The sequence below is a fragment of the Candidozyma auris genome, chromosome 1 (genome assembly GCF_003013715.1).
Source record: "Candidozyma auris chromosome 1, complete sequence".
NCBI lineage: Eukaryota > Fungi > Ascomycota > Pichiomycetes > Serinales > Metschnikowiaceae > Candidozyma > Candidozyma auris.
Window position 1 is genome coordinate 512,492 of NC_072812.1, and position 25,514 is coordinate 538,005.

Consider the following 25,514-nt stretch of genomic DNA (forward strand, 5'->3'; position numbering starts at 1 on the left):
CTAACACTAGAGAAATCGACGTGATACCTGGTAAAAGTTTGATTTCCTCAGACTATACTTGCCTTTTCGGATCTAGCTTCTCCTTATATAAATCTTTACTAATCTCTTGTCGATGTACCATGATCACCTATCGAGACCGAATTTTTCCTTGTCGAATTCCTCAAGGCTCTCGATGATCTCGCCGCCGTTAGCAATTATATCCTTCTCTTTACCTTTAAGTTCCTCTAATGCCTTGGGATGAGGAATCCAGATGACATGTCCCCTGGCGTTTTGCCCAGAGATCACACCCGGAATACCATCCTCAAAGATCAAGCACTCCTCGATCTTAATAGGTTCGAGACCCTCTTTCTCTCTTCCATCATTAATACTCTTCAAGCAAACATACCAAATGTCCGGCTGAGGTTTTCCACGCCCTGGTGGGATCCTCTCATCGTCGCCAGTGACAATGTGTCCATCAAAAAGCGCAAAACCTTCACTGAGATGAGCAGTCTTCTTCAAATAATTTGCTGTATTTGAACTAGTGGCCAAGCCCATGGGAATATCGTGTTCTTTCAAGTATTTCAACAAGTCTAACGCGCCAGGCAAAAACTCAGAGCGATGCCACTTCGTGTCTTGAACCTCATACAGCTTCTTCATGAACTCTTCCCTCGTTACAGGCAACTCAAAAAAATCAACAACCTTTTGTGCTGCTTCTGGGCCGGGTCTGCCTTGCAAATCAATCTTGATGTCCCAGGTCAACGGTCCCTTTCCGAAGAGTGCAAGTGTCTCAGTAGCAGCCTCGGTGTAGATATCCTCGGTGTTGATGAGTGTACCATCCATGTCTGGTGTTAGCAGCTATCATAGTCAAATATTTGTTGGGACATACCGAAAAGACACGCCTTTATTGTCCTAGTGCCAATCGTCATCGTGATAAAGAAAATGTGGTTAAGGTGTTACATTTGTACGGCCGCATTCCCCGGATTTTTTTCCGTTTCATTTGGCTGCGAAACCAACTCTTACAGACGCAGACAAATGGGGAAAGCTAATAAGATGTGCCAGCATAGTTTTTCTATCTTCTTCTTTTGGTGATTCATTGAATGCGTTACATGTTCGCACAATGAAACGTCTCATGTAGTGTGCTAAGTCGATGTGTAAATTTACGAAGAAGATCCCGTTTGTAAGCATTATTAATATAAATCCTCGCCACTGGTTTACAATGGAGCATTCTTGAACAAGTATGAAATACTCTCGCCGTTGTGAAGTCTTCTGATTGCCTCAGCCAACACGGCACTCACGTCAATGGTATCTAGCTTAGGACACAACGACACCTTCTCCTCAAATGGAACCGTATTTGTGCACACTATGGCTTTGAGCTTAGAGTTATTAATGTTTTTGATGGCGTTACCGGAGAGAATGCCGTGGGTTACAATTGCAATGACCTCTTTAGCCTTGTTCTCAAGGAGCACTTCAGCTGCCTTGGCTAACGTACCACACGTATCAGCCATGTCGTCGACAATAATACAGATTTTGTCCGTCACATCCCCGACAAGAACCATTTTGGAAACCTCGTTGGCCCTCGCACGTTCCTTGTGAATTAAGGCAAAATTCAAATCTAGCGTGTCAGCCAACCCGGCAGCTCTCTTGGCTCCACCAGCATCTGGTGAAATAATAATCGCCTCTTTGTAGTTGACCTTCTCCTTGATATACCTCACTACACTGGGCTCAGCATACAAGTTATCCACCGGTACATCAAAAAATCCTTGTATCTGAGACGCGTGTAGGTCCATAGTAATGACGTGATTGCATCCAGCAGTAGTCAACATATCTGCCATGAGCTTTGCCGTGATTGGTGCTCTTGACTTATCCTTTCTATCCTGTCTGGCGTAAGGGAAGTTGGGGAGAATAACGGTGATTCTTCTTGCACTGGCCGTCTTGCATGCATTGATCATAATAAGAAGCTCTAACACGCGGTCATTGACCTCTCCTGAGCCGATTTGACAAATAATGAAGATGTCTTCATCTCTGACACTTTCTCCAATGCTGAAGGTTACCTCTCCACTGGAGTCTCTTTTCAACTCGCTAGGAGAGAGCTTTAAGCCTAACCTTTTGGCCACAAGTTCCGCTAGACCACGATGGACATCGCTCGCCAAGAGCTTAATGGAGTTGCTGGACATTTATGGAATCAGCTAAGTAATTAATCTGAGATGAGACTAAAAATTAACTTGGTGCAGTAATCAAATCAATGATATGAAGGAAAAAAAATTGCACTCGCGCACCTCGTTCACATCTTCTCAAGATTGAGGGTTACTCCATTCTCCAGAGTGGTTTATGTATTATATTGACAAATAATCGACCTTATAGAGGTGGCCCGAGCTCAAATTCAGCAATGTGTCATTTCTTCCAGCTCAGAATCTGCAAATTTCTTTCCTTTTACTCAAAATAGATCATCTAGGTCTCCGTAATCTTCGTTATCCATATCTTGGTCATCACCATCCTGGGACTCAAGGGCGTTGCTGGCTTTCAGGCCCGCTTCTTGTTCATTTACAAGTTGCTTGCTATGCTGTGTCTTATCCTCGCCGCCTTCGTCCTCTTCGTCTTCTTCTTCATCTTCCTCGTCTTCTTCATCCTCCTCGTCTGCTGGCTGGCGTTGAGGCTCAGGTGGTTGGGTCTTCTGTTGCTGCTCTTTGAGCTTAGCCAACTCACGCCTTTTCTGATCAAGCTGCGCTTTTAAGTTGTTGTAAGCAGATTGGAACTTCATCCGCATCATCTTATAACTTGCGGTTGATAAGAGCTTCTTCTGCTTCTCTGCCGCCTTCTCCAAATCTCCAATTTCCTCTTCGAGTTTCTTTACCTTGTTCATGTCTTCATTAGCATCATCCTCTTCTTCGTCGTCATCTTCTTCATCTTCTTCCTCTTCCTCCTCCTCTCCAACCTGTCCTTCGCCCTCTTCGTCTTCGTCCATGCCTTCATCTTCGTTATACTCGGCTTTCATGAGAACTGTTGCCGCTGTATTATTTGAAGTGGAATCGAGAGCCTCTGCCAACTCTTGTTCAAGGGCGTTGTCGATGTCAGCTTCAAGATCAACATCATCTTGCTGATCTTGCTGCTCTGACTCGTAGCCTTCTGAGTCTCTAGGAGAAAAGGTACGAGCAGATGGAGTCGACGGCACTGACTCCCGCGTGGGTGTACCGACATGACTGTGTGACGCGCCCATTCTTCCCTGCGCTTTTGGATCAACATATTCATAGTGGCTTTCCTGGGCTTCGGCATCTCTTCGAACGAGCTCGTCAACACGCAGTTCGATATCTTGCATGATCCGGTGATTGACTTTTCTCGGTTTAAATCTTCGGTATACATTCTCGTATGCATATGACAACCCATGGCGATAAACAGTTTTTGTATTGCGGATCTCTTTGTTCGTTGAAAGTTCATAGATGGGATGTAGATAGGTGTCTTTGCTAGGGACTTCGAAATCTTGATCCATATTGAGTTGCTTGGGGTTGATTGGATGCAATACAAGGAGCACTTGACTAATATCAATCGTTTTAAAAATATTCTTTCTATCCACCGTTTTGTAGATCTCAGTGAGTGTTGGTAGATCAACAAGTCTGGCTGAATATAATGTCAGGTTCACATTGAGAACAGCCTTGTCTCTTGTAATCCATTTGATGTTGACATTCGAAAGATCGCCCGTCTCAACAGCATTATGCACAAAGTCAAGGTTTGAGTCATTGAGAAATCTCACGAGAATGCCCTGCTCTATTAGTGGGTCATCTTCGACGTCCGGAGCTTCAGAGTCGTAGCCTTCGCCAGGTATTCTTGTAGGTTTGACTCTCACTTTTGGGATCTTCTTCAAAATTGATTTTGGCCGAGGCAACTGAGATGATTGAGAAGGCGTTGCTGAGCCTTGCAGATCCAGTCTACCTAGACTCAATTTAAGTTTTTGGAGTTTCTCTTTCTTTTGCTTTGGCTTGCCCACTCTATCCAGTGGTTCATCTTTCACCTTCACCGGGTTTCGATGCATCTTTGATGAAGCCTGTATCACATCATCCTGGGCTGTTGCATCACTGTTTGGAGACGCAGAAGGCTTGACCTTCAATTTAAGTTTCAATGCCATTAATAATAAATGGAGTTCGGTGTCTCAAGCTAAGTTGTAGGTAGGTCTTCCCGTGTGTTGGTGTGCAGGACAAGTCATTGATAACAAATAGAAGGAAATGAGTAGGGTCATTGACGTTCACTAGGGTGAAAGAAGGTTCGGATCTTCCTACTTCAGGCCTATTGTGATACATATGACTTATCTTCGAAATCGTCGTACTGTTTGTCTCCATGAGGCAAGGTGGAGATCTACATCGTTTCTGAAAAAAGCACCATCCCGTCAGAGGACATTACCCTTTTCATCTTCTTGACCACTTGTTTACGACTCTTCAGACCTTTTTGTAGTGTTTATCCTTTAAGTTATACTCCTCAGTTGCTTTGCTACGTTACCCACCTTTTGCCTCTATTTGCGTCTTTCTCGCGCCATTGGCTTTTGCAGCCATATTAGGATAGTTTCTTCTAAATTTCTAGATTACATGATTTCAGAATTTCACTGTAACGACACTCAATACTTTGAAAATCCTTCCGCTTAGGCTAATTGACATCTCAATTTGCGTGATAGGCTCATATAGCCTCAATGAATATACAATGGTCGGTCGCTAATGCAGCGGCTGAAGACTGTGTACTGATGTAGAATATCTTCTCGCTTATCGATGAAAAAGTCTCCACTTGCTGCCAGTGTAACCGTTTTGAATCGCAAACTCCAAATACCATAACGCATGGGAAGAGACTCGTTTGCCAGCTCAGGCTATAGAAGGCCTTCGCTAGCAAGCAGAAGGTCCAGACATGGCAGTATTCTGTCGACGGAATCATCAGCTATGCTTGAAGAAAACACGCATGAGATGTTTTCAGGTGCTACGAGTGAAAACATCCCGTCGTCGATCTCTTCGATGCATTTCCCTCATCACTTTGGTGCTAGACGTGTATCGATAGCACCACAGATCCTGAGAGAAACGTCCCCCTTGTTGGCAGAACGCGATCGAGTGAGACAGTCGATTGATGGTGATGCCCACTCAGCGACATCAGTCTTCAGCGAGGACTCTAAAGAGACTCAGAGTGCAAAATTCAAGTTTTTTTCTCCTGATCAGATTGAGTCAGCCCCTGGTGGTTCAACCTTAGAGAATCCAGATGACCCAGTTGACTACAACACTAACTGGGAGTATTCTGTAGACAAATATCCCGACGAGGAGGAAAGTCAACCTGGTTCCAAAAGACCTCTGTTTTCCAGGTCTCGTCGCTCGCAGTTGTCGACGTACTTTTATGACCAAAACGGTGCATCATCCACTTTCGGAGATACAGAAAGAAGAGCAAGGTCAGTAAGCCGGGCACATCGTGATTCTGACAATGATAGCAGCTATGGATCATTTATTGAAGACAGGTACAGGCGTAGAAGCTCAGCTTCCAGTGGCCGGTCTGCTTCATTTGCTGATCTGAGTCCTGAGCATCTGGAAGGAGAAGTACAAGCGTACTTCGAGGAGTTCAACCCTAGAGCCAAATTTCAACGATACTATCTCGCCGAAGAAGATATAGTCATTGGTATAGCAGGCTATAGCGACTGCTTATGGAAACAAACCATCTATTATATGATTTGCATGTTTACTTTCGGCATAGGTTTCTTGTTGCTTCGCTGGTTTCCTCGTTACAGAATCAATCTTCTTGGAAATCAGAGACCTCTTGGAAAGGCCGATTGGTGCGTTATTGAGAACGAATATGGTGAGCTCGCAATCGTGAATATCTCTAAAATGCGTCTCAATGAACGCTTATCTCACTTTTTGACAGTTACGCAGAAGACGACCGATGAAGATAACTTTGAAATTCAAGAGCCTTCAAAGGAGGCTAATCCAGTTGTTCCCTTTGTTCATTCGTTCGAGTACCGTTACATCAAATTTTTCTACAATCCCGTGGAAGACATCTTCAAGACGAACTCAAACTGGTACGACATTCATTGGCTCAATGTCAAAAATATACGTGAAGGTTGCTCTCAGCAACTTCATGAACAAAGGAAGGATATTTTTGGCGAGAACAGTATACAAATCCAGCAAAAGACTATTGGTCAATTATTGTTGGATGAGGTACTCCATCCGTTTTACGTATTCCAAGTGTTCTCGATCATTTTGTGGTGTGCTGATGAATATTTCTACTATGCCACTTGTATTTTTATCATTTCTTTTTTTTCAATTATAAATTCCTTGATTGAAACAAAGACCACGATCAAAAGACTCCAAAACATAAGTAAATTTTCATGTGAAGTGCGTGTTTGGAGAAATGGATTTTGGAACAAAATTCAATCTGAGGAGTTGGTACCAGGTGACGTATTTGAGGTGGAGCCCTCCTTCAACTACGTTCCTTGTGATGCATTGCTCATTAATGGTGAATGTGTTGTGAACGAATCGATGCTTACCGGTGAGAGCGTTCCAGTGTCAAAATGCGTCGCGACTGAAGAAACTATTCAATATCTTGCTGAGAGTTTTACTCATGCAATTTTGGCCAAGTCATATCTTTACAGCGGCACTAGACTACTCAAAACGAAAACATATAACGATGAGCCGGCTCTTGGTATGGTCTTGAAAACTGGGTTCAATACAACAAAAGGATCTCTTGTTAGATCTATGTTGTTTCCTAAACCCACGGGCTTTAAGTTGTACGAAGACTCCTTCAAGTACATCGGCTTTATGACATTGATTGCTTGCATTGGATTTATATACTCCACATACAACTTCATTCAATTGGGTCTCTCCAAACGAATTATGATTTTGAGAGCACTTGACATCATTACCATCGTTGTCCCACCGGCACTCCCTGCAACATTGACAATTGGTACAACATTTGCAATCAATCGACTAAAACACAAGCAAATATTCTGTACAGCCCCGACCAGGGTGAATATTGGTGGTAAAGTTGATGTTGTTTGCTTTGACAAAACTGGTACTTTAACAGAGGATGGATTGGACGTCTTTGGTGTGCACCCAACTAAGAATGCTGAGGGACGTAAGGAAATCGTATTTGAGGAGTTGATTGAGACGGTTGACTCTTTGGTTGCAAAAGGATCGCAGGCGACACAGTATGAAGTTCATAGCGGCCTCAGCATGCTCGGTTGTATGACGTCATGTCATTCTCTCAGACTCATCGAAGATGAACTCGTCGGTGATCCTCTTGACCTGAAGATGTTTGAGTTTACCAATTGGACCTACACTGAGGAGTATTCGGCAGATTCCATACCTTTGGTTTATGAGGGTGCCGGAAATCAAGCTTTCGGATACAAAATCCTCAGGGAGTTTGAATTTCTTGCTTCGCTCAGAAGAATGTCTGTAATTGTCGAGAAAGGCAGCGTCAAGTTAGTCTTTGTCAAAGGCGCTCCAGAGGTAATGCTTGACATTTGCGATCCTACCTCGATACCTTCTAACTACGAAGATTTACTTCACGGGTATACTCACAGCGGATTGAGAGTGATCGCATGTGCTCAACGGACACTCAACAAGAAGGAGGACGTCTCAAAAATATCAAGAGAGGATGCAGAGTCAAATCTTGAGTTTGCAGGTTTCATCATCTTTGAAAACAAGTTGAAGCCCTCTACGAAAAAGACATTAAATGAGTTGAAGAAAGCTGCTATCAGAACGATAATGTGCACAGGTGATAATGTCTTGACAGCCGTCAGTGTTGGAAGAGACTGCGAGCTCATTGACCCCGCTGTATCGCAGGTTTATGTCGCACGTCTAGCAAGTGAGGACGAATTCAAGGCAACAGGAGCTACTGGTTTGATCTGGGAGGATATCCATGACCCATCCCACAAACTCGATCCTGTGACCTTGCAAAGGATTAGCACCGATATTAGAGATGATGTTCAAGAATATGTGCTTGCTATGACGGGGGATATTTTCCGCTACATGTTGATCGAATTACAAAATGACAGATTGACTGAAAAAGTTTTGATGAAATGTGACATTTTTGCTAGAATGTCACCGGATGAGAAGCATGAATTGGTAGAACAACTCAAGAAGATTGACTACACAGTTGGATTCTGTGGTGATGGAGCCAATGATTGTGGTGCGCTTAAAGCAGCAGATATTGGTATCTCGTTGAGCGAGGCCGAAGCCTCTGTTGCAGCGCCATTCACCTCTAGAGTGTTTGAAATCGCATGTGTCACTGATGTGATCAAAGAGGGAAGATCGTCCTTGGTGACAAGTTTTGCATGCTTCAAGTATATGTCATTATACTCTGCCATCCAGTTCATAACGGTGTCGATATTGTACAAGATGGGTACGAATTTGGGGGACTTTCAATTCCTCTACATCGACTTGTTCTTGATTTTGCCATTGGCCATCTTCATGTCATGGGCCAAGCCTTACGCAAAACTTGTTGTCACAAAACCAACTGCCAACTTGGTCAGCCCAAAAGTTCTTATTCCATTGCTTTGCCATATATCTGTTATTTTCATCTTCCAGCTCGTAATGTGGAGGTCAGTTCGAAACGAGTCATGGTACATCAAGCCAATTCCTTCAAACGATGATGAGAATGTGAAATCGACGGACAATACGGTATTATTCTTGTTCACGAATTTTCAGTACATTCTCAACTCGCTGGTTTTGAGTAGCGGACCTCCTTACAGAGAGCAGATGTATAAGAACAAGCCATTTTTGTTTAATCTTGTGGTGGCACTTCTAATGTCCGCCCTGCTCTTTACCATTGAAGAGGATTCATGGGCAGGCAATCTTATGCAATTGACGAACATGTCGTCTACCGCTTATTTCCGGATCGTTGTGTACGCAGCAGTCAACTTTGTTCTAATGAGCTACGGAGAGGAGAAATGGTTCAAGAAGGTTGCGTGGTTGTACAAGCGAGTGTTCCGGAGGAGGCAGCTTGGCAAAAGCAAGAAGCGGTACAAGAATTTGAAAGTAGAGTTTGTGCGGGTTGTTTAGAACAATACAAGTGGCTACAAGAATATTGCAGTGTAGGATAGAAGGAACTTAAAAGTGGAGAGCTTGTGAGGGTGAGAGAGGGTGAAGAGAAGAGGGTGAGCACAGGGAGTACTGTCTTATTCTCCCCACACACACGCCGCGGACTATCTAGAATTACTCCGAACGCTCGCCAGGCTACAAAATTTTTTTCTTGGGACAGGGCCCACCACTTCATGATAGAGGTGGGGCGGCACCCGGGTCGCAAACCCGGCTGAGAGTGTGGCAGGTCGGGATCATGAGCAAGCACCCAGCCACTACGCCCCAACAAACTTTAAGCAATTGTCACACTTCGACTCCGACTATGCCACGTGAGGCGTTCTCAGTTTACGAGGTCGTGCCATATTGTTCTGTGATGCCTAAAGTTAATAAAGGTCAGATGCGGTGGTGGTGCAACGGGCGCCGGGACGGTGCGGTTGAGGGTGGTGCGGTGGTGGTGGTGCGCGGCATTGAGGCGAAAAACTGAGGGAGCAGGCGCTGGAACGAGGGCATTGCATCAGAAAAAAAAGTGAAAAAGTACATTGGGCGCGTTGCGTTAGGGCACTCCGCTGCGGCACTTTGTGAGAAAAAATTTGGCAATTGCAATTTACAAGACCTACTTGTACTGGAGCATGGTCATTCTACATTGGCTGACGGTTCCTCACCACTTTCCTTCTTTTACGGTAGCATCGGCTTTGAACTGGGGTGGGGAGTCAATGCAGGCAAGATAACTCTAAGTGAGGGTGATGCGAGGGTGGTGGGATGGTGCGGAAATTGTTGTCTTGAACAGGGCTTTCTTCCCCACAAAAGTAGTTTGAGGACAAAAAGAAAAACGCATACACTTAGGAAGCCTCTCCGATGCAATAGAGATGAGAGACCCCGAACGAGCAGCCGCCCAGCATATGACCTGAAAGTGCATTGCTGCGGGTTGGTATTTATACGAGGCAGGTTCCCTCTGCTGACGCTAATCTCCCTGGTTGTTTTTTGGACTCTAGTAAGTTTTTTCGCAGACCAGACACTGAGCATACTTTTTTTTTTTTGCAACCACTGCAACCTCATCGTCACCCCATTGCAAATTTCTGAAGAACTGTTACATCAACCATGTCTTCCCTGAGCGCACACTCTTATAAAGAGGCCCACTCAACGGACTCGATCCCCATTGGTAAAATCCAAACATCGGGCGAAGGAAACGAGTTTGTCGTCATTGGCAAGAATCGTTACTATAGGCACGAGTTAATGGAAGCCTTTGGAGGCACCTTAAATCCCGGTTTGGCTCCCTATCCAAAACACCAATTTGCAAACCCCTCCCCATTGGGGCTCTGCGGGTTCGCATTGACTACGTTCTGTCTTTCTATGTACAACGCTCAGGCTATGGGCATTGAGGTGCCTAATGTTGTGGTTGGCTTGGCCTGTTTCTACGGTGGGTTTGCCCAGTTCTGCGCTGGTATCTGGGAAGGAGTTATTGGCAACACTTTTGCCCTTTGTGCTCTTACTAGTTACGGTGCGTTCTGGTTATCTTATGCTGCTATCCAGGTTCCCGCTTTTGGTATCGGTGAGGCCTACACCGGCACCGACCAGTTACACCTGGCTGTTGGTTTCTTCCTTATGGGATGGACTCTTTTTACTTTTATGCTTTTCTTGTGCACTCTTAAGTCCACGGTTGCATTTTCGTCGTTATTCTTCTTTTTGACCTTGACATTCCTCATGTTGTGTATCGGTGACTTTACCTCGAAGGTCGGTTGCACTCGTGCTGGAGGTGTCCTCGGTGTCATCACCGCGTTCATTGCCTTTTACAACGCTTTCGCTGGTGTGGCCAACAAGCAGAACTCTTACTTTGGCGTCAAGGTGCTCCCCTTGACCAGAAACAAATAAGAACATTCCGCAGCAGGACTGAAGGACCCGAATTACTCAAACTAATTATTTATCGCGACGCTTGACTCCACCTGGCGGCTTTTTTTTAAGTCGCTTGTTTGGAGAATCAGTGTATATTTATACAATGTTGACTTAAACTATGCAATGTAATCTAACATTTTTTGAGCGATGGTGAATACTATAATTGGATTTATTTTTCCTAGCAAGTTGCAAACTTGGCCTTGTGCAAATCATACCAATCAGTACCATATTTCGCAGTCAATCTGCCTTGCATGAGCGAAAGCCATATATGCCTGTGGAATCGCAAATTGATTCAGACCGGTAACTCTGAGATCTGAAATATATTCATGTCTCACATTTTTAGTAGCAGCAGTTTATTCTGTCTTATCACGGATCAGAGAGCCCAGCTCATTAGAGGTTGGACCCCACGTGCGCTAATACAGGACAATACTGCAGCGAACTATCGCTGGAGCATTGATCATCTATAGAAGCGAACGACATTCCTCAACTCCAGCATCTGTCTGAAGTAAACATATTTCCTGTCTTGATGTCATCTTCCAACAAGAGGATTGCCTTGCTTGCTCGTGTGGAGCCAAAGGTGTTCTTTGCCAATGAACGTACTTTCTTATCATGGCTCAATTTCACTGTGATCTTGGGTTCTCTTGGTGTGGGTTTGTTGAACTTTGGTGACAAGATCGGTCGGGTTTCTGCTGGTTTGTTTACTTTCATTGCTATGTTGACCATGGCTTATGCTCTTGTTACTTACCATTGGAGAGCCAAGGCAATCAGAATGAGAGGATCTGGTCCATACGACGATAGATTTGGCCCCACCATGCTTTGCATATTTCTTTTGGTCGCAGTTGTGGTCAATTTCATCTTGAGAATAAGAGCTTGATCATCAATCGGAGCCAAACGTCTTCAGATGGGTATGGACATCTAAAGTAAGAGGAGGTGAATCAAGCAGCCTTTCTCAGCAAACTGCAAACGAAATCAGCATAATTTTGTATATCAAAAACTATACATAATTTGAAGCCTAAAAGGTCTGTCTAATCATCGTAATTGACTATTCATTGTAGTATGTCCTTTTGAGGTGTCGGTATCTTCGAAGAAAGTATAGCGCCTTTAGTTCTGCGTGTTAGTATTGTAGAGGACAAAGCCCAATTAATGACGTACCTTCTATCACGTATTCGCCTCTTTTCAAGGCTGCTTCCAACTCCTCCTCTGTGTTTGCGGGTGTATTCCTGAAAGCATTCTTGAGGTTGTTGCTAAACTTGCTATAACCTCCAGAGTCAGCAGGATAATCTTTGCCCATATATATGAGCTGCTTGAACAAGCTTCTCACTTTTGGGTTCATAACACAGCTGATTTTGAAGTACAGATTACCTGATCACTACTTCAAGTGTATTGAAACGTTAATAGTTAGTTGTCTAGTGCACCTCATTAGTAGCATCTCCATAAGCGCGCCAAAATACCAAGGAGCAATGTAGTTCTTTGATATGAATATTTCAGACTCTGGATTATCATCTACGGTGATTATGAAGATTATTGAACTACACATCATCATGTGCTTTTGTCGTTAAGTCATTTTATTGCATTCCGTCGTCATTACAGTCAATTCGGAAGAAAAGAATTCGTGCTTCTGTCAATCCGACAACGAATTCATCAAGTAACGCCATTTTCGCAAAATGATCTGTCAGCAGCAAGATGACTAGATCTAGTTCACAAAAACAAGGAATTATTCATAGGTCTTGAAGGAGCGTAGAACAAGGCTTTTTAGATTGACTCCTATGTATGGAGATTCGCGAAACGTAAATACTAACTACACGTAATTATTCCTTGGGCCTGTTATGTCCATGTCATCGTCAGCTACAACAGCTGGTTACAGTAAACCTAAGGCGGTTTGCATATTTCTTGTGAAGTTCGACAGAAGAGAGGGATATAAACTTGATTGGTTCAAGCTGACTACCGAATTCCCACTCGAGGGGATGGAATATAAGGTAATCCCCTCGGGGATTCACCAGTACCAAGAAAACACGATCTACCTAAGCCAGGAGCACGAAGGAACGACGTTCTATGGCCTTTCGCGTTTTAGACAATTGAATTTGAATGAAGGTTCAGAAAATGACAGAAGCAAGATCAAGATGTACTCATTAGGCGTGTTCATGGAGCCACTCAAAAACCAATGGAAACCCAACTCATTTGGTAATGTCGGATGGGAGCACTTTGATGTAATCGATGAAACACTACTTCTTTATCTCAGGGATGAGAAGCAAGATTTATTGGAGGAGTTGTTTCTTAAACTCACTGGTAACGGACATTTGGATGTGAGAAAATCTTCAACAAATCCTATTGAGCATCACCCGTTGTTCAAGCTGGGAAACGCTTTATCAGCAGTTGGGCCCCTAATCTTCCCTATCTTCAAAGCTGCATTGTTACGCAAACGCATTCTCGTGATTAGTCTGTCAACTCAGAGCGGAGAACTTCTACATGAGGGAAACAACAGAGACTACTCGGTGGTGGGTGCTTTGGTCTACTTGATTACGCTTATATCAGTTATTCCCCAAGAAGTTGCTGGTAACTTTGGCGATGCAGCTTTCTCATATCCATTGTATACCATATGTCTTCACGATACGGACTCTGCTGCACTCAAGAAAGATAATTATGTCGCTTCCACTAGTGACGAGATAATGAAACAGCAGAAGGATCTTTACGACGTTGCAGTCTTGATGCCTCAGGCAGACTTCGATCTGTGTCTGTTGTATTCTGATAATCATTCTGGCCATGCCGAGAAAGCCACTTTCAACGACTACACCAAGTTCCTCAAGCTATATAAGCGCCTACCTCACGTTAACAGCTCTACTAATAATGATGACCTGTCGTCGGTCAGGACTGCAAACTCTATATTATCGGTGTTGAGATTTGGCAGTGCAGAGGATAATTTGGCACCTTTTGAGCCTCTTTGGTGGAAATGCGATGCTACCACTCCAATGTCATGGAGAGAGTATATATGGCTGGCGTTCGCCTGGTTTGCTAGTGCTGGCACGACAAACCGAAGCGCTACAGAACAATATTTGGATGGGCTAGAAGAAGAGACACTGGAAGATCACAAGACTGTGAAACAACAATTCACAGAGTTGACCCAATTAGTGGGCCAGTTTCATCGCCTTACGAAAAAATGGTTACTCCTTCTAGATGAGATAATCACAGAGACATTGGAAGAACAAACTTCCGGGGAGCGCAGCAGTCTACTTTTGGAGACACCGCTCCAGAACAAAATTACTGTGGAACTCTCGCACCAAGACATTGTTGACATGGAGTTAGACCCATATTCGGAACAGGACGTCGAGTTCGTGAAAGAGTTCATTTTATTTTACTGGGGCAATGCAGTAGAAGAAGTGGAGATTGGTATTGGGTTCCATGGACTCTGTTGCTAACGCAGTCAAGTCGCAATAAGGGGTCACCTTACTGGTACTCACCTCACTTGCCTGCTCCGTACTATGCCCGCTGCCGCACTTATCAGAAGAGCTGCGAAGTACGCATTTGCACCAAGAAGAAGATCAAGAGCAAGGTTACACGGCCAACGCATTAAATACTTAGCGATATTCGACACTCTTCCATCCATGAGTAGTACGCATATTCTTCTCTCTCATCCAATTTCTGCGATAACTCCGTTTCCCCAGGTCGTACGCTCCCTTGCGTTCGTGTCTGGGGCGTGCACGGCACACAAAGGTGAGCGAGATAAACACTTGGTGTCTACCTTGATCACTGAGAGTTGATTAAACCTTCGCCCACTCCTCGGACTTTGGCTAGTGTCATCAAGCTTTAACAGCTACATCTTGGTTTCGAACACTTTGTGTTCTGTGCATCGGTTGCAGAAGTTATTGACTGGTTGTTTTTTTTTTTATTATTTAACTATTCTTTTTTTATCATCTCAAGCTGTTTTACTTCAATATCTAGTAAAACTTAGCTTCAGTGGTGAATTAATAACTAAGATCCCGGCAATTCATCCGTGATTGAAGAAATATATTGTCAAAAAAAAAGGCGACAGCTCTGATATCTTATTTGTCATGAAGGGTCAAAATCCTCGTCAGAATAAAATTGGGGGCACCAGTCCCAGCCAGAATCCCCAATCTCTGGGAGCATTTCAAAATGGCCACCGTCGTTCCAATTCCCGTTATAATGGGAACCTTAGAGATTCACAATCTCCATCCTCGGTCCAAAAAGACTCAAACGCCACTCATAACAAGCTTTTGGACGTCCTAGCCAAATCCCTAGGGAAGAGTGCAATCGCCACAGTATCCTCCGGCGCTCGCTACCGAGGTTTGTTGCAGGCGGCTGATCCCGACTCGTCGCCTTCAATAGCGCTTTCTGTTGTTCTACACAAGCCTGTTTTGATTTCCAAGGCTGTTTTAGATGAGAAATCAAACTCCGACGGCTCTTTGCCAGAAAAATTGGTCATTCAGGCAAAAGACTTAATTGATATCGAAGTGAACAGTGCATTCAAACCTGAGAGTAGTTGCTTGTCAAAGGAAGACTCCGGCGCGGAAAAGTCGAGCGCAAAGTCGACCGAAAAGAATATCGAAACTGTCCCTGAAAATACTTCCGCCATCTCTTCGAAAGAGGAACCAGAATTTGTCGTGAAGGTCTCGGAGTCACCAAAGTTAGCAGTTGAGCCTGAAACCAAGCCTGAAACCGAAAATTCAAGAGCCACTGAAAAAGTAGCGGAACCACCTGTCGAAGTTTACAGGCCTCCTAAAAGGTCCGAGTTCCGTACAGATAAAGACATTTCCGCATCCCATCAAATAAGAGAGAGGGAATTGCAGCGCTGGGTCCCTGATGATGACTCTCTAGCTGTCTCACTAGACGACCCTCAGGACCATTCCAGTGGTGCATGGGATCAGTTCAAGGTGAATGAAGAGAAGTTCGGCGTTGAATCGTCCTACGATGAGCATTTATACACCACCAAAATTAACAAGGATGTGAAGGATTATCAAGAACGTTTGGAACGTGCGAAACGCCTTGCGAGGGAGATCGAAGGACAATCTACTACTGATAAGCATGTCCTAGAAGAAAGAGGCGTGCTTGTGGATGATAGTGGCATGGATGAAGAGGACAAGTATTCTGGCGTCCAAAGAGAACAGCCCGATACTAGAGGACATGAACTCATGGCAGCATTAAGAAGCACGATGAATGCGAGCCCTTCCTCCAAAGAAAGTACACCAAGACCGCAACATGGACAAAATGAACAATACTATGATGATCCTGCGATTCTATCAAGCACAGCTGCTCGCAAGCAACCTCTGCTCCAGGACGGTCCCACCCAGGAGAGGTCAGATCAAACCGACAAAGAAGAGAATAAAGCCGCTTTGACGCAGGTTGCGCGGACAAATAAAGAACAAGAACAATCTTGGAAACCCAGCTCCATCCCTCCAAAACCACCTAAGGCCGCTAATGAACTGTTACGTTTAAATGCTCAAAGTGAGATCAATGCCTTGCGCGAGTTCAGTGCAAACTTCAAAGTCCCCCACAAGATGCCAGATGACTTGTTGCCAATACTAGCCAAAGACAAAATGAAGCAGGATGAGATTTTGAAGAGACAAGATTCACCTAAGAAAAGTTCACCTGAACCTCGTAAGGATGGCAAATTCAAGTTGAATCCAAAGGCTGCTGCTTTTACACCTTCATTTGCTCCGCCACTGTCTTCTCAAAAACTGTCCAATGTGTCGCCAAATCCACCAAAAGCAAACTTTGGCTCACCACAAAATCCATCACCGAGGATCCATAATCAGCGACCATTTAGTAACGCATCCTCTGGCTCCTCTACTGGAAAGAGACATCACAAAATCACTGCTGCTGAATTCTTCGGTGGTCAAAATAGGGTTCCCACTGAAAAGAGTCAAAAAGACAAAATTGCAAAATTCAAGGAAGTGTTCAACATGTTTAATACCGCAAAGAAAAATCATCAGGACAAGTCAACACCTCTTGTGTTAGAAAAAGCCTATCAAACGCCGCCTACATGGGACTCTACCATTGAAGAAAGCTATAAGGATTATATCAAGAGAAAATCATCGTCCGGAAATAAGTCGCCCGTGATGTTGCCTCCCGTCAGTATACCTTTCATGCCGTCCCCAATGATGGCTATACCAGGTGCAAGTCCTCACATTGCACCTCATGGTTTCCCTGGGGGTACGCCAAATCCAAAGTTCCCCATGTCGCCTATGCAGGGTCAACATCCTGGTATGGCTGCCCAATTCCAGCAGCAGCAACAATTGCAAGCAGCCATGATGTATCAAATGCAAGCTGGACTTCCCCCCGGAGCTCATCAGCTATATTATCCTCCAGATCCTCAACTAATGCCCCCTGGTTTCATGGTGCCTGGAGCATTTGTGGGCTCACAAAGCCCTGTTGGTGATAATGTGATGATGGGAAGCGGGAGTCCATATACTGGTCATGCTAACATGCAAGGCCATCAAGGGAATTTCAATAATCATCACCATGGAAGTCGTAGGTACAACAATGCTTTACAGAACAAGCGAGGAGGTAATCTGCAGAGAAGCAGTGGAGCAAATCAGTGAGGTGTTGTTGAATTAGGGACGAAGAATGGCTGTGAAGTCGAAGTATTGCGGCTTTCGTGTTCTTCATCTCAATGCTTTAATAGAGCTCAAATGGAATCCGGGGATAACTTGATAGTCTGTAGACCGATTTAGGCTGATATGGTGCACATGACCAATATCACGTGATATCCCTGCTTTATGATAACACCGCACAAAGACTCAACTCCACTCAACTTTTCACGAGGACAACATGAGTGAAGCTGTATTATCTCGAATCTCGAATCTCATACGAGATGAAAGTGATCTCAAAAAAATAGATGAGCTTAGACGTCAGTTTCGAAAAGAGAAAACGTCAATTGATTTAAAATTAAGCACTGCCACAGGGGAACAAATTGACTTCATCTTCTCCAACTTGTCAAGATTACAACGGTCTGTGGAGAAGCTTTCACTCATCAAAAGGAACATAGAGAAAATTGATACCATCTATGATGACTCTATTACAAATGTTGTCGAATATGATACTCTCAAGAACATTATCAACGTACATCAAACCATGTTACAGGTTCAGAACCTCTACACAGACATTGCCAATTTCAAAGAATTTATGAAACATATCCAAATGATGATTGCAGCTGAGTTGGATATAGTAATGAATGACGATCTGTATGAATTGATGAATATTTACAGAATTCATTTCAATGTGACACAGGTAAGGAATTTCGCTGAGTATATGGAAGTGGAGGCTGAGAAATTGTCGGACGATACCCAGCTGATTGTGAAAAAAATCACTCTGCCTGTTCGTCAGGCGACTAAGCAGTTTGACGAACTCCTAAAAGAAATCTGTCAGAGGTCTTTTGCTGCTTTAAAGGCCGGCAATACCGCATGGATTTTTAAAATCATCAGAATCTTGCAATACGAAAACAGAGAAGATGTCAAAGCGTCTTTGCAAGAGAAATTGGGTCTCATCAGTAACGAAAGCATGAAAACACTAAACTATTCTGAGTTTAGGGCTAAGCCCAGAAACTACATGAGATATTTTTACTCAAAACTCAAAGAGTACGTTGAACACCTTTTCAACGAATGTGTCAATCATTTTGATTATAAAATCGATGTTTATGACAGTCTCGACTGGCTCGAAGATGAACTCAATTTTGTCATAGATACATATGGTCCCTTGTTCCCTCAAAGTTGGGCAGTCGCCGATTTTCTTGAGAGTTCATACCACAACTGTTTGCAGAATTTCACCATGGACTTCATCAACAGTAGCCCGCCTATAGAGGATTTGATGCGCATTCTACAGTACGATACTTACTATGCTGAATTGACGGTTGCTCTACATGATGGAGACAAATCAAAGAAAAGATTCATCTTGGGTGAAGAACTAAAAGCACAAGTTCTCAACGACTACATTAGTACCATTGGGGCAAGAATGGACGAATGGAACGCAACTCTTACAAACAATGAAAGGACCTACTTCCTCGAACGGTCTGTCGAGCCGGATATTATTCCACATCATCAAGTAATTGATGATATCGATGAATTCGATCATCCAGTTGTCAGGGAAGAAACAAAGGATGTATATGTTTTGGCTGATTACAAAACATTTATTCAAATGTTGAAGGAGCATGCTGATGCTGCGGCACAGTCTGGCTATGGTAGCGTTCTTGTTCAAGTTATTGAACATTGGTGCAAACGCTACAACGAGAAAGTTGAGACCTACATGAGCCTTATCGAAAGGGAGGTGGAGAATTTCATGGCAATTTACAGCAATGACAAGCTTCTAATAAAGGAAAGCAGAATGAAGCGTCTTTTCCGCTTCAAAGCAAACAATCAAGATGAACTTGACATCAAAAATATGACAGATGAAGAGAAGGCAGCAATCTCAGTTCCAGGTCTTGTTGATTATTTGACTGCCTTAGGAAACTCATACGAGATCAATTCTGATCGATTGCAAGATAAATTTTTGCCTAATTATATGAGTAAAGTTCACTCCCTGTATCTGGAGCGGATAGAGCAAGCTATCATGAGTACCATTGGACCCAGTACCGACCTCAATGCGACAGTGGTCCGTGCCCAAGCGGACATGATTGTGAATGACACAATTCCAGTATTATGTGGGATTTTTACCAAGGACTGGTACTTAGATTCTGATTACGAGGCACACCATGGGAAGAGCATGGCGCACCTTCTTGTCGATGCGATCGTGGATGAAGACGGGTTGTCTTCAATTCAGCGATGGGGAACGTACGATCTTCATGCTATAACGTTAACTGTGATGCTTGACACATTTATTAAAGCATACCTCCGCATTGGATTCAACAATATCCTTCATGGAGATGGCAAGAAGATCGACCCTCATGCAACAAAGAAATATAAATCGTTTGCCGAAGCCATTTCACGCGATGTTGCCGTATTCTACGAAGAACTTGATAAACAATTCTCGAGGAAGGACGCTATATTACTTGTGAAAAGTTTATCTGCAATCGAATTCTTGGGCGATTTAGCCACGTTTGAACGGCCATTTGAAGAAGTGCCTGCATTTTGGGAGCATGAGATACTTCCCAATTTTGCAGACTGTTCAGTCGAGTATGTCCGTGGTATTTTGCTTTGTCGTAAGGACATTGATCCTAAGCGTTTACCTCAGCTCATAGACGAGTTGTCACACATAAAGAGCAAATTTACGCCGACTGAAGAGATGATTCAGGTGCAAACTCTAAGTCATTTCACATTTGAGTAAACTTCATTATCGTCTTTTTTGAAGAGCAAAGAATATAGCAACACAAACTGCTAAGTGGGAGTCAATCACTTTGTTATAAATTGACAATATCAAATCGTCCTGGTCTTTGGTGTCCAACGTTAACGCATGTTCATTGTGACCGTCCCTTCGTAGCACACACTCCAGTGTAGACCACTGATACCTTTCAGAATCGCCGATAACAACGTCGTCAATGTCCCCAGAAAGCTTGGACGAAATGAATATCTTTGTAGACTCCACATCATGCTTGGATGGCTGAAACCTGCTCAATATACTCAGCATGATAGAAGTTTGCTCTATGGCTTTATTGGGCCACACTTCGATGTAACCCCCTTTGCCAACAGTATTCTTATAAAACCTAGCTAATATTTTCCCAGAGCCCACACCACGTAAAACGCCACATTGACGGTAAATGTTGTGAACGACTGTAGAGGACGAAATTTTTTCGAATCTGCAAAGCAGTTTAAGTCTGGAATTGGTAATTCGTATGGCTATGTCTTCCTTTCGAAGATGGCAAACTGTCCTCACTTGTGGTACACTGTGCGTCCTAGATTCCAGGCAAACGTACACTGAACATGAGACTGACGCTGTGACAGCTGCGGCAACAAGCGCCAGAGTCACAACGATCATAAATACACTTGAAGGTTTTTCACTCAATGTTTGGAAACGGTCAAAAGGTTTCAGGGGTGTGAATTAAGCATATGAATCCTGCCGCCGCGCTGCTCAGATAAGATCTAGGTGCGCGAGCGGTAATGCTGGTAAAACGGTCTGACTAGGTCATATGGTGGACTCTGCACGCCTCACTAGTTATTGTCATCATCATCAGAACTAGCATACCCTAGTAAAGAAGATAGACCGCTTTTGGTGGGTTCTGGTGTCAAATTAGTATCGTGTTGGATATCGTTATCGTTTGAACGGAACTTTGGCTGCGAAGGTTGGTGCGTTTCTGTCATCTTCTTGGGTTTCTTCACAGTTATCACCTTTGACATTGTGACTGCCGGTGAGACGAGAGTGTCAGCTGTTTTACGTGCTTCCTCTATACTGTCAAAATTGGCGTCTCCAAACTCTCTTTTCTTAGCCATCTCTTCCCGTAGCTTGTTTTGGGCGTCCTGAACCAACCTGTCCAGACCTCCTGACTCCTGAAGACGGCTAGCCTTGTCTTGTAACTGTACAAGGTGATCATACATTTGTTGCTCCTCCTGTTGCTTTGCTAATTTATTCTCGAGATTTTTCATAGCGTCATTGGAATTGCCTGTTCGTTGCCAGAATGGATTCCTCTTTCTCATCTCTTGTTGTTCTTTAAACTGTCGACTAGCTTCCTCCTCTTTTTCTAATCTTGAAAGTATCTCTTCGTCTGTCTCCATGCGATTTATCTTTGGATGCTCCCGTGCCAACGATTCATAATTTCTGACGCCGCCTTCCACAGGGACAAATCCCGCCAGGGCAGGGTCAGTTCTGAAGACAATACCATTATTGCAGCATGGGCATCTCACATGAAACTTGATGATCTTAAAGCCCATGTATTTCTCAGATGTGGCTTCTTTTGTTGCATTGAACTTTCTTCGTGCAGAAATGAACTCGTTGCACTTTAGACATTTCATGGAAAAAGGTAGCATCAAACGCACCCTATCCCTGCCCTTGCTTTGCGTTTTGCTCTTCTTCGGGACTTTCGAAGGATCGTAGTCCGGAGGATACCACTTGTTTATTGCCTTTCTCTCGGACATGATGCGATAGTGAGGACGAGATGATGTTGATTCTGTAAGGTATGAGGGGCACGTCTAGCGAATCGCTATAATCAAAGTATGATTTGATGGTTGTAAGAATCAAGTTCGCTTATGACAAGTTCCTTATTGTAATTTTAGGCAACCTGCTTGAAATTGTGTATGATAGTTCACGATTTCGTAGTGCTTTATCGTTGTACGTGCGAAAGTGAGGATGGGTTCTCTAGGTGATCGCGAGGCTCGTAAGATTGTAAGCTTCGTCTCTTAATGAAAATCAAGAAACCAAAAAGATATTATCAAGGAAAAGAAGGAAAATAGAGAATAATTAGATTAAAATTGAATTCACATCGATTTAAACAACGCTTTAAAATATTCATGAGGCTTAATAGAGTCTCGTGGCCACAGATACTACTCGCATATAAAGGGATCTGATGAAGTCTTGAAAGCTCTCATAAAGCATATGAATCAAGGCTAAAATCTATATTTTTAATCACGCTTTGGTAATTTTCGACATTCAAATATACTTGATTGATCATGTAGTCATCACGTGACCTAATCTGCACTGTTTGCCACGGCCATTTTTTGAGAACGACTAACTTCTGGATCCAACATCAATAATAAGACATGGTTCCAAGTAGTGATCAAGCAAGTAAACCTGATACAGAGGAGAAGAAGCAAAAGAACATTGTCAAGGAGGAGGAGCTTTCTGAAGAAGACCAAAAACTTAAGGATGACTTAGAGTTGCTTGTTGAAAGACTTAACGAGCCAGACCAAAAGGAAGAACTCTATTCCGAGTACCTCTCCACGATGAAAAAATTGATTCGTGAGTCTACTACGTCAATGACTGCTGTTCCTAAGCCATTGAAGTTTTTGAGACCTCATTATACTCTTTTGACTGAGTTGTACGAGAAGTGGGACTCACCGAACAGCAAGATCTCTAGCACCCTTTTGGTCCAGTTTGCTGACGTCTTGTCTGTTTTGGCCATGACATACACTGATTCTCAGAGAGATTCCTTGAAATATAGGTTGTTGGCATCCAATGATACTATAGTTGATTGGGGTCATGAGTACATCAGACATTTGGCTTTGGAGATCGGCGAGTCATATCAGGAGAAGTTGGGTTTTGATGATGCCTACATCAATCGCCTTGTACAGCTAGCTTTACAAATTGTACCATTCTTCCTTGAGCACAACGCTGAGGCTGATGCCGTGGATTTGTTGCTCGAGATTGAAAACATTGAAAAATTGCCACAATACTTGGATGAATCAACTTATGCAAGAGTCTGTCTCTACATGGTCAGCTGTGTTCCGCTTTTGGCTCCTCCTGACGATAATGCGTTTTTGCACACTGCCTTTTCCATTTACTTAACTCACAACCAATTAACACAAGCCTTGACCTTGGCTATCAAATTGGACGATGAAAACCTCATCAAACAAGTATTTGAGTCTACTGATGATGTGTTGGTGCACAAACAATTGGCTTTTATCTTATCACAGCAATTCAACAGATTCAGGAATCCTGGTGAAGATGATGATGTTCAGGAGATAATTTCAAACGTAAAGCTTCCTACATTCTACTCCTACTTGGTGAAGGAGCTAAATCTTTTGGACCCCAAAGTTCCGGAGGATGTTTACAAATCTCATCTAGAGAACACGCGTTTTGGGTTCGGCCAGATTGATTCTGCGAAGCAGAATTTGGCGGCATCTTTTGTAAACGCATTTTTGAATTTAGGTTACGGTTCCGACAAGCTTTTTATTCACTCAGGCGAACAAGATAATCAATCATGGATCTATAAGACTAAGGGAGCGGGGATGATCTCTTCGACTGCGTCTTTGGGATGCCTTTATCAATGGAATATCGAAGATGGCTTGCAAGCTTTGGATAGATACACTTATAGTGCTGAAGATGAGGTCAAAGCGGGCGCGTTGTTGGGTACAGGTATCGTGTCCACCAACATTCATGATGAAGCAGAGGCGGCGTTAGCGTTATTGCAAGAATATGTCACCGATCCAAAGAAAATCTTGCAAACGAATGCTATCAATGGTTTGGGTCTCGCCTTTGCAGGATCAGCCAATGAAGAAGTTTTAAGCTTATTGTTACCCCTTGTTTCTGATACAGAAACTTCATGCGAGGTGTCATGTTTAGCATCATTAGCGCTTGGTCATGTCTTTGTGGGAACATGTCACGGCGATATAACCTCAACTATCTTGCAAACGCTTTTGGAAAGAGATTTCACTCAATTGAGCAACAAGTTCATCAGATTTATGGCGTTAGGTCTTGGATTATTATACATGGGCAAAACCGAAATGGCGGAAGATGTTTTAGATATAATCGACGCCATTGAGCACCCCATCAACAAGACTCTTAAGGTGTTGGTGAACATCTGCGCTTATGCTGGTACAGGAAATGTTTTACAGATCCAATCGCTTTTACAAATGTGCTTTGCAAAACCAAAGGATACGTTGGAAGAAGAAAAGAAGCTTGGCGAAAGCGAGGAAGACCAGTTGAAAAGAGAAGGTAAACAAGAGCTTCCAACTGAAGCTAACGGCACTGGGGCCACCTCTGGAGATCAAAATGGTAACGACCCGTCTGGTGATGTCGAGATGCAAGATGCTGCCGAAGTTAAGACAGAGAGGCATGACTCTCTAAAGGATAAAGCGAATGTGAGTGCTGAAGACGACGAAGAGGAAGAAGAAGAGGAGTTATACCAGGGTTTTGCCGTCTTAGGTCTCGCTTGTATTGCTATGGGCGAAGATATTGGCCAAGATATGGTGTTACGTCACTTCTCCCATTTGATGCATTACGGAAACCCATTGATCCGTAGATCGGTGCCTTTAGCCATGGGTCTCGTTTCAGCATCGTATCCTCAAATGAAGGTTTTTGACATCCTCTCTCGTTACTCCCATGATCCGGATTTGGAAGTTACTCAAAATGCTATTTATGCGATGGGTCTCGTTGGCGCTGGTACCAACAATGCTAGATTGGCACAGTTGTTGAGACAGTTGGCATCGTATTACTCCAAATCAGCAGACTCACTTTTCATGGTAAGAATTGCACAGGGTATCCTTTCCTTGGGTAAGGGTACCTTAACCTTGTCTCCATTTAACACAGAAAGAAGCATCTTGAATAAAGTGTCCTTGGCAGCCCTCTTGACAGTATCGGTTGCCTTGCTAGATCCAAAATCTTTTGTGTTGAGTGATTCAGTCACCGAGACTAGTCATCAAATGTTATATTACTTGACCCCAGCTATAAAACCAAGAATGCTCGTGACTGTTGACGAAAACTTGAATCCAATCAAGGTGAATGTGAGAGTCGGTCAAGCGGTTGACGTTGTTGGCCAAGCAGGTAAACCCAAGACCATCACGGGCTGGGTCACACAAGCTACACCTGTCTTGTTGAGTTATGGAGAAAGAGCCGAATTGGAGAATACCGAGGAGTGGATTAGTCTATCTCACACTTTGGAGGGCATTGTCATCTTGAAGAAGTCTCCCGACTATGTCGAGGCCGAAAACTAGGTTATAGACTAAAGAGATTTGCTACAATACTAATGAGTATACAATTTCGTAGTGTTGAAAGACGGTAGTCTATGAAGTGAAGTTCTTTTGT

General features: G+C 43.5%; 12 protein-coding genes across 12 annotated transcripts; 7 read left to right on the forward strand and 5 right to left on the reverse strand. All coding sequences in view use genetic code 12, as the record gives it.

Moving 5' to 3' along the window:
• Positions 1-123: 123 nt before the first annotated feature.
• Positions 124-905, reverse strand: CJI96_0000232 (uncharacterized protein; the record flags this gene model as incomplete). The annotated part of the gene is made up of 2 exons (XM_029034455.1): positions 124-821; positions 866-905. 2 exons carry the CDS (start codon positions 903-905, stop codon positions 124-126), a joined length of 738 nt encoding a protein of 245 aa, XP_028889697.1.
• Positions 906-1,190: 285 nt separating this feature from the next.
• Positions 1,191-2,153, reverse strand: PRS1 (ribose phosphate diphosphokinase subunit PRS3; the record flags this gene model as incomplete). The annotated part of the gene is made up of 1 exon (XM_029034456.2): positions 1,191-2,153. One exon carries the CDS (start codon positions 2,151-2,153, stop codon positions 1,191-1,193), a length of 963 nt encoding a protein of 320 aa, XP_028889698.1.
• Positions 2,154-2,413: 260 nt separating this feature from the next.
• CJI96_0000234 (TATA-binding protein-associated factor TAF7) lies at positions 2,414-4,096 on the reverse strand (the record flags this gene model as incomplete). The annotated part of the gene is made up of 1 exon (XM_029034457.2): positions 2,414-4,096. The coding sequence occupies one exon, from the start codon at positions 4,094-4,096 to the stop codon at positions 2,414-2,416; it is 1,683 nt and encodes a 560-aa protein (XP_028889699.2).
• A 697-nt stretch (positions 4,097-4,793) lies between these two features.
• CJI96_0000235 (putative acid anhydride hydrolase) lies at positions 4,794-8,990 on the forward strand (the record flags this gene model as incomplete). Its single annotated transcript, XM_029034458.2, has 1 exon — positions 4,794-8,990. One exon carries the CDS (start codon positions 4,794-4,796, stop codon positions 8,988-8,990), a length of 4,197 nt encoding a protein of 1,398 aa, XP_028889700.2.
• A 1,116-nt stretch (positions 8,991-10,106) lies between these two features.
• ATO7 (Ato7p) lies at positions 10,107-10,877 on the forward strand (the record flags this gene model as incomplete). The annotated part of the gene is made up of 1 exon (XM_029034459.2): positions 10,107-10,877. The coding sequence occupies one exon, from the start codon at positions 10,107-10,109 to the stop codon at positions 10,875-10,877; it is 771 nt and encodes a 256-aa protein (XP_028889701.2).
• Positions 10,878-11,424: 547 nt separating this feature from the next.
• On the forward strand, positions 11,425-11,772 carry CJI96_0000237 (uncharacterized protein; the record flags this gene model as incomplete). Its single annotated transcript, XM_029034460.1, has 1 exon — positions 11,425-11,772. The coding sequence occupies one exon, from the start codon at positions 11,425-11,427 to the stop codon at positions 11,770-11,772; it is 348 nt and encodes a 115-aa protein (XP_028889702.1).
• A 168-nt stretch (positions 11,773-11,940) lies between these two features.
• Positions 11,941-12,231, reverse strand: CJI96_0000238 (electron transfer flavoprotein regulatory factor 1; the record flags this gene model as incomplete). Its single annotated transcript, XM_029034461.1, has 2 exons — positions 11,941-12,005; positions 12,051-12,231. The coding sequence occupies 2 exons, from the start codon at positions 12,229-12,231 to the stop codon at positions 11,941-11,943; spliced, it is 246 nt and encodes an 81-aa protein (XP_028889703.1).
• Positions 12,232-12,730: 499 nt separating this feature from the next.
• On the forward strand, positions 12,731-14,311 carry CJI96_0000239 (uncharacterized protein; the record flags this gene model as incomplete). The annotated part of the gene is made up of 1 exon (XM_029034462.2): positions 12,731-14,311. One exon carries the CDS (start codon positions 12,731-12,733, stop codon positions 14,309-14,311), a length of 1,581 nt encoding a protein of 526 aa, XP_028889704.2.
• A 633-nt stretch (positions 14,312-14,944) lies between these two features.
• On the forward strand, positions 14,945-17,452 carry CJI96_0000240 (uncharacterized protein; the record flags this gene model as incomplete). Its single annotated transcript, XM_029034463.2, has 1 exon — positions 14,945-17,452. The coding sequence occupies one exon, from the start codon at positions 14,945-14,947 to the stop codon at positions 17,450-17,452; it is 2,508 nt and encodes an 835-aa protein (XP_028889705.2).
• Positions 17,453-17,681: 229 nt separating this feature from the next.
• Positions 17,682-20,168, forward strand: SEC6 (SNARE-binding exocyst subunit SEC6; the record flags this gene model as incomplete). The annotated part of the gene is made up of 1 exon (XM_029034464.2): positions 17,682-20,168. One exon carries the CDS (start codon positions 17,682-17,684, stop codon positions 20,166-20,168), a length of 2,487 nt encoding a protein of 828 aa, XP_028889706.2.
• Positions 20,169-20,989: 821 nt separating this feature from the next.
• On the reverse strand, positions 20,990-21,910 carry CJI96_0000242 (mRNA splicing protein YJU2; the record flags this gene model as incomplete). The annotated part of the gene is made up of 1 exon (XM_029034466.2): positions 20,990-21,910. One exon carries the CDS (start codon positions 21,908-21,910, stop codon positions 20,990-20,992), a length of 921 nt encoding a protein of 306 aa, XP_028889708.1.
• Positions 21,911-22,531: 621 nt separating this feature from the next.
• On the forward strand, positions 22,532-25,423 carry RPN1 (proteasome regulatory particle base subunit RPN1; the record flags this gene model as incomplete). The annotated part of the gene is made up of 1 exon (XM_029034467.2): positions 22,532-25,423. One exon carries the CDS (start codon positions 22,532-22,534, stop codon positions 25,421-25,423), a length of 2,892 nt encoding a protein of 963 aa, XP_028889709.2.
• Positions 25,424-25,514: the final 91 nt, after the last annotated feature.